The 7,085-nt window shown below is 45.1% G+C and overlaps 2 protein-coding genes across 2 annotated transcripts; both read left to right on the forward strand.

The window, feature by feature from the left end:
- The first annotated feature begins 557 nt into the window (after window positions 1-557).
- Kel (kelch protein) lies at window positions 558-4,339 on the forward strand. The gene is made up of 10 exons (XM_077418185.1): window positions 558-1,123; window positions 1,326-1,472; window positions 1,652-2,056; window positions 2,140-2,393; window positions 2,466-2,693; window positions 2,780-2,952; window positions 3,101-3,241; window positions 3,313-3,568; window positions 3,663-3,941; window positions 4,112-4,339. Exons 1-9 carry the CDS (start codon window positions 1,047-1,049, stop codon window positions 3,851-3,853), a joined length of 1,872 nt encoding a protein of 623 aa, XP_077274311.1. The 5' UTR covers window positions 558-1,046; the 3' UTR covers window positions 3,854-3,941; window positions 4,112-4,339.
- LOC143904005 (uncharacterized) lies at window positions 3,944-6,497 on the forward strand. Its single transcript, XM_077418201.1, has one exon. It carries the CDS (start codon window positions 3,944-3,946, stop codon window positions 5,471-5,473), a length of 1,530 nt encoding a protein of 509 aa, XP_077274327.1. The 3' UTR covers window positions 5,474-6,497.
- Window positions 6,498-7,085: the final 588 nt, after the last annotated feature.

Consider the following 7,085-nt stretch of genomic DNA (forward strand, 5'->3'; position numbering starts at 1 on the left):
TCGGAGTAAAAATATCAACGCAGTCGTTTCGATTTGTACGCGACGCGAAAGATTTATTTTTTGAAACGAAAGAACAAGCGGCCGTTCAACAAAGATTAATAAAAACACAAAAAGATTAAAAAAAAAAAAAAATGCAAACAAAAGTGGTATTAATGACCTTAAAAAATAAGCGAAAAGAAAATTAATATAAAATATAATATTTGCGTCCGTAGAGCAGAGTAAAACTCTTTCCAAGATACCCATAAGCTTTTTGATCTTTTGTATTTTGATAACAATAGTCGCATTTATAAGCTTCAAAAGAACACTCGAGATACGTGTCTCTAAAATTGGCGGCACTTGTTGCAATCTATCTTTTTTAATTGGGAAAAAAAAAAAAAACACCCCGAAAAGGAATCTCCCTGTTCCGAAACAGCTGTCCGCTCCGTAAATTAAAGTTCTCGCTCTCCTTCACGGAAAGCTACGTGCAAAGACGTGCGTTCTGCTTCTGCGCACGTGTCGTCTACTCGTCTGACGACTCTGACGAAACGTGGAGAGGGAAGATGGGAGTTCGGAATAGAGGACAGTAGAGGACTTCTTTACTCGTATCGAGCGAGCAAGAGAGAGAAAGAGGTAGAGGGAGAAATGGGGAAGGCGTAGCTTGCGCCGTGCGCGTGCTGTCAAAATATATACATCGGAAGTGCACGGGGGGCTCCTCGGAGCACTTCGCGGATAACAGGAGTCTCCTCTCCCTCCCCGTCGCTTCTCCCGCGCGCGCCGCTTGTGTCCGCGATTTCACTTGCATTGCGGTCCCGGATCGAACGAGGAAACGAGGAGTGATCCGAGCCTCGTCCAAGTTTCCTGCGTCGAGATCGGCGAGTCGACGAGCATCGCCCCTTTTCCCCCGAGTCGCGATGAATGGCCGGACGATGATATGACTCGTGAAATTCGACGCGACGCTCCACTCGGGTCACCGTGACGAGGATTCGAGGATTCGTCCCCCCGACCCCCGACCCCCGACGGCTAGAGCCGCACAGAGTTCCTTCCCGAACAGCTGAGAATCGGTCGAAATGGAGTCGGCGGGAGTCAGCGGGAGTCAGAGCCAACCGCCCAATAACGTGAATGACGGTTCCGACACCAAGGGCAGGCGAGTATCTCGTTATCTTTTTTCGTCCCGCGATGGATTTGTGTTGGATTTCTTCTGGGATAAACGAAGAGTCTCTCTCATCTTTTTTTGCTTTTGCACACTTTGCTCCGTTAAATCGGTCGACGATAAGCTTGGTGGGGAAGCTCGATGGAAACTAGCTCTGTAAATCGGAATTATAACTGCGCGTCTTTTGTCGTTACAGCTGTTTGTTGCTACGCTATGCCAGCCAAAATTCTCTGGACGAAAGCTCGCAGAAGCATATACCTCGTGAGAACGGGAAGGACAAGCCACCGTACCGGAATCACCATCACACGAATCGAGCCTTCGACGTCATCAATGAGATGAGAAAGTACGTATCCTTTGTTTATCAATTTTTATGTATCGTCCGATGTTTAGCTTTGTCGAACCTTGTTTAGATGTATCGCAACTTTGAAAATATATATACTTTAGGCATTGTTATTTATGTTTATTATATATATATTGCTTTACCGGATGGGATCATTTAAATAACGTGCTATTATTGTTTAGGAAAAACTTACTCTGCGACGTCGTTCTGGTAGCGGACGGTGGCATGGAAGTGCCGGCTCACAAAATGGTCCTCGCTGCGTGCAGTCCTTACTTTTATGCCATGTTCACGAGTTTTGAGGAGCGCGATCAACAAAGGATAACGTTGCAAGGCGTGGATTATTCGGCGTTAAAGTTATTGGTGGATTACGTTTACTCCGCCGAGGTTCACGTCACCGAGGATAACGTGCAGGTGCTCCTACCTGCTGCGAATTTGTTACAACTGACGGACGTACGAGACGCCTGTTGCGATTTCCTACAGGCTCAATTGCATCCGTCTAATTGTCTCGGTATTAGGGCGTTTGCCGATTTGCATGGATGCCTCGAGTTGTTGACGCACGCGGACAGTTACATCGAGCAGCATTTTTCGTAAGTCGCGCGTCTCGAGTCCCGATCCATTCAGTCAGATTGTATTATGCGGTATTAATTGTATTTTTTAACATCGATTGTAGGGAAGTGGTCGATGCGGAGGAATTCTTAACTCTGGCACCCGAACAAGTGGCTAAACTTATCTGCAGCGACCGTTTAATGGTACCTTCCGAGGAGAAAGTATTCGAATGCGTTGTCTCGTGGGTACACCACGATCTCGAAAAGAGACAAAACGATTTGGCTCTGTTAATGGAGCACGTGCGCTTGCCTTTGCTCTCTCAAGAGTATTTGGTGCAACGTGTGGAAGAGGAACCGCTCCTCAAGGCGAATTTGCAATGTAAGTTTGCTATTGCGATGTATACGCTAAGAGAAGATGTGCACGCATATTCATATTCCTTAATTTCCGCAGGCAAGGATTTCTTGATCGAAGCTTTAAAATATCACTTATTGAAGGGTGAGCAAAAGTCACTGTTCAAAACGCCGCGTACCAAACCGAGACAACCGAGAGGACTACCCAAAGTATTACTTGTTGTCGGTGGCCAAGCACCAAAGGCGATCAGGAGCGTCGAGTGCTTTGACTTTAAAGAGGAAAAGTGGTATCAAGTTTCTGAGCTACCAACGCGACGTTGCAGAGCCGGTAAATAGCGCTGATCAATTTGCGACTTGGCAGAATCGTTCTCTTTTCTTCCTGTAAAGTATGCACGGCTATGCGTCGAATTGTAGGACTCTGTGTTCTCGCCGGACGCGTATACGCCGTCGGTGGATTTAATGGATCACTGAGAGTACGAACGGTCGATATTTATGACGCCGCGGCGGATCAATGGTCACCCTGCCCCGAGATGGAAGCGAGGAGATCGACGCTCGGTGTAGCCGTGCTTGGCAACTGCGTTTACGCTGTACGTCGTTGCATTCTCCTCTTTGCATTTTTTATGTCCTTTATCTCAATGTGAATTTTTTCTCTAGCGTATCTGAAATTTAAAAAATTTCAATTAGAAAATACCGTTCTTTTCTCTCTGTAATAATCGATAATTTACGTGTATATAGGTCGGTGGCTTCGATGGTTCGACGGGATTAAATTCGGCTGAAGTTTACGATCCACGGACTCGCGAATGGAGGCCTATAGCACGAATGTCAACGCGCCGTAGTAGCGTAGGAGTCGGCGTTGTCAAAGGATTGCTCTACGCCGTAAGTTTATATCGAGTATCGTTACTTCGAAGACGATCTCGTCCGCGTTTAACGCAGAGAAATGCGATTAGGTTGGCGGCTACGATGGAGAATCTCGGCAATGTCTCTCCAGTGTCGAGTGCTATAATCCAGAGAAGGATCAATGGAAACCTGTACCTGAAATGTCCGCGCGTCGTAGTGGTGCGGGTGTCGGTGTCCTGGATGGTATTTTATACGCGGTGGGAGGTCACGATGGTCCACTGGTACGAAAAAGCGTAGAAGCATTCAATCCGGAGACGAATCAGTGGACTTCTGTCAGTGACATGGCGTTGTGTCGTCGTAATGCCGGTAGGCGACTACTTTCATATATATATATTTTCTCCTTTTTTTCACGTTAATCTCTTATCGTGCAGAAAAAAGACATAAATACTATGTCAAACAGGTGTCGTGGCGTTGAACGGACTTTTGTACGTGGTGGGTGGAGACGACGGTTCCTCCAGTTTGGCATCGGTAGAGGTGTATTCTCCAAGGACCGATACCTGGACTACTCTACCGACTTGCATGGGCGTTGGGCGTAGTTACGCGGGTGTGGCGATCATCGACAAGCCAATGGCCCCCGCAACGACAATGTGAGGTCTACAATCCGCTGGGCATGCGACGGAACAAAGCACGGACCTGGGTGCCGAGATATCGGATTCCTCGCGGGAAGCCGGGCCCAGCGGTATGCAAATACAAAATCGCGGCGCCAGCCATAATTGTCAAGGCCCGCGTTGCGTTTGTCAGAGATATGAGAACGGCGAATTAGCCGCGGTAATAATGAATCAAGGCAGAAATAATCAGGAAAGGGAGGACGGCTATCAAAACGTGGGTCATGTCGCGCGTGTCTTTCAGAATCGTCCCAACAATGGCACGCTACAGATACATCCGAATCTGAATCCAAATTATCAAAATCCGATTGATTTAATACGCAATTACAATCGTCGACTGCAACAGCAACCACAGCAACAGCAACAGCAACAGCAGCAGCAGCAGCAAGGATCGGAAGAAAACATTTACGAGCGTTTGGACAATGACGATGACGAAGACGACGATGAAAGCGCGGAGGTCCCACGAAATGAATCGCTAGCGCAAAACAATCAGGGTAACATAGATAATCATACGTACGAACGAATAGGCGAGCGAATATCGTGTAGCGGTAGAACGCATTGTCATTGTTACAAGTATCACGTACCTGCTCATAGTTTTTTGAACGACGCGGAGAGTGCCAGAAATGTGAGCCAATACGATCAACCGAGACACATCTACATCGATTATTCTCGATTGAGTAGTAACATCCACCAAAGCTCTTTAAGTAGATTAGGTCGCAATTGCTTCTCCACGGAGAATATCGCGTACGCTTCTGCGAAACGCTCCCTTCATCCAATTGCGTACAATTGCACGTGCCCGTACTGTAGAAACGTGGACGCGAGATACATGTGTCACCACTGTCACAATTTGTATAACAGATTACGATATCAAGACAATGCCGCTAACTCCAGGCATTACGTGTACCAAGTCTCGAGAAACTGCAGGTGCCCCTTTTGCCGCGGCGAATACTCGTACGCGAAGTTCCCCGCTCTTCGCGCCGCTGAACTGTTGAAAATGGAAGGTTGTCACTGTAGGAATCCAGCTAATTGCACCTGCCGCGGTAAAGCCCCGTCCGATCCGAATTCCACGATCTACATCGGACGATACCTGGATTGGATTAATCGGGCCGGACAGTCGGTTAACAATCCTCTATATGCCATGATTCACGTCGGTAGGATGGATCGTCCTTCCATGTCCGGCCACGGGAGTGCATCTAACGGTGGAAACGGTGCTGATCCGGGCCCTTCGACGTCGTCCGGCAACGCGACATCTAATGCAAGATTCAACGAGCCGAGTTCGTCTTCAGTTTTGCGATCGGTGTTCGCCCCCGGCGCTTCCACGTCGAACGCCCCTATCTGTCCCGTAAATCGCTACGTGGAACATCAGCATACCTGCGACGATTCCTGCATCCGCAGCCAAAGCGGTAGTCTGACCGGAATATGTCAGTTTCTCGGCAGATGCGAGAGAACGGAGTGCAATCATGGAAGGCTCTCCGTACACTGGTGGTTCGTGAATAAATGGCTTCCTCTCTGGAATTCTCACAATCTCGATAGAAACGTGGACGGCGCGCCAAGCGTGGATGAAATATCACGGGAACAGCGAGAGAGCGACAGCGATGATTCTTAAAATCGTTAAGAATCTGATTATCATGAGAGAGTGCCTGTTTTTTGCGTATTCCGAACATTTAAAATACACATGTTCCATTAATTTTTATTATACACGATGCGATTATGATTTGACTCGTAGCGCGGAGAAGCTTGCGTGGAGATACAATAATGAATTTAAGTATATGTCCTATGACAATAAATTCATATATTTCAAAGCAATTTCAAAATATTTCAAGGATATTAAAAATACTGTTTTTATAATTCAAAGCAATAATTATCCAGGTGATATTATTTTTAACTGCTCCTTTTTTCATGCCGTTCTACATATCTTATCCGAATGTTGTAGAAGTGTTCTACATTCTAGAGTAAACACTTGCAGAGTTATACTATTGCTACAATATACAATGCGATGTGTGCTTACTTTTACATTATTTATTCGTTTATACTTATATAGAGATGCAACGCGTTATCGGAGATACATAATCACACTTTTTCAAAAATATTGGATAACGATTGCTTGGGTATTAACTATATATCAGTGTATATCAATATTTAATAATAGTCGAACTTAGATAGAATAGCAGAACCTTTTAGCACTTTGACACCCGTTGATAAATTTAATTAAGTCGACATTTTAGCTGTGATATGAATTAGAATTCATCGAACTAAACCTGCGTTGAGATAATTATATCGTAGTTTTGAGTTTGTTCGCGTCGCGTATGCTTCCTAAATTTTCTGCGAGATTTAAAGCGAGACAAATATACAAAGGCTATACGGGACTTTTATATAAAGTGCACGCGACGCAAACAAATAATATCGATAGACTTTGCGTAAGAGAATTGCTCGTTTCACATCTTGTTGATTTATATATTATATAGGTGTTATTCCTCATGAAAAATTTGTATTCGCTAACGTAACCAGTATTAAGTTATTTTTACACGACACTTTTGGATCATTCAGTCCCCATGAGTGTTTGCGCTGTCGTCGGTGCTTTCCGATATTGTACGAGCGCTCCTTCAGAAATAAAAGTGTTCGTCACACGATGCTCGCTGTTGTCAATAACTCGCGAGGCGATCGGTCCTCTAAAAAAAAAAAAGTTGTCTAAAGTAACGTATGGCGCGCCAACACTTACGCTTTAAATTGCGCGTACGTGCCCGCACGTATATATGGCACCCGTATGTCACTTTCAAACGAAATATCCTCTGTGAGAACAATTAACGATTGTATGCTTATCGTTTCAGAAGGCTAAATAACGTTCGTGTACTATTTAGCGTACTATAATCATATCCGGCATTTAAAAAATACCAATATATATACATATATACTTTGCGCTCATGGAACTCTCACAGAACAGCATATGTCGAACATAACAGCATGCTGCTAAGCGTACGAACGCTATAGCGTTAATTTGAAATTTCCTTATGGAATAGAGCATAACTGAGTGAGAAATGAATTAAAATCTCTTCCTTCCATTCAAACGCGCTTTGATCGCAAAATCTGCCCGGTCTCTTACACGAACAGTCACGATAAGTCGACCGCGTGTCTCGTTCTATTATCATTGTAATTAATTCTAATGTATACGACCTTTTTCGCGTATTGTCTTGAGAAGGCTTTGGCGAAGTATTTTTTAT

The sequence above is a fragment of the Temnothorax americanus genome, unplaced genomic scaffold (assembly GCF_048541705.1).
Source record: "Temnothorax americanus isolate GAGA-0224 unplaced genomic scaffold, ASM4854170v1 Scaffold5, whole genome shotgun sequence".
NCBI classification, from domain to species: domain Eukaryota; kingdom Metazoa; phylum Arthropoda; class Insecta; order Hymenoptera; family Formicidae; genus Temnothorax; species Temnothorax americanus.

Bases quoted from the DNA above. Each gene is read 5' to 3' on its own strand.
- Kel (XM_077418185.1), top strand. From the start codon at position 1,047: ATGGAGTCGGCGGGAGTCAGCGGGAGTCAGAGCCAACCGCCCAATAAC. The intron at 2,394-2,465 runs GTAAGTTTGCTA...TAATTTCCGCAG, and splicing joins CCTCAAGGCGAATTTGCAAT to GCAAGGATTTCTTGATCGAA. The intron at 3,569-3,662 runs GTAGGCGACTAC...TATGTCAAACAG, and splicing joins GTTGTGTCGTCGTAATGCCG to GTGTCGTGGCGTTGAACGGA.
- LOC143904005 (XM_077418201.1), top strand. From the start codon at position 3,944: ATGCAAATACAAAATCGCGGCGCCAGCCATAATTGTCAAGGCCCGCGT.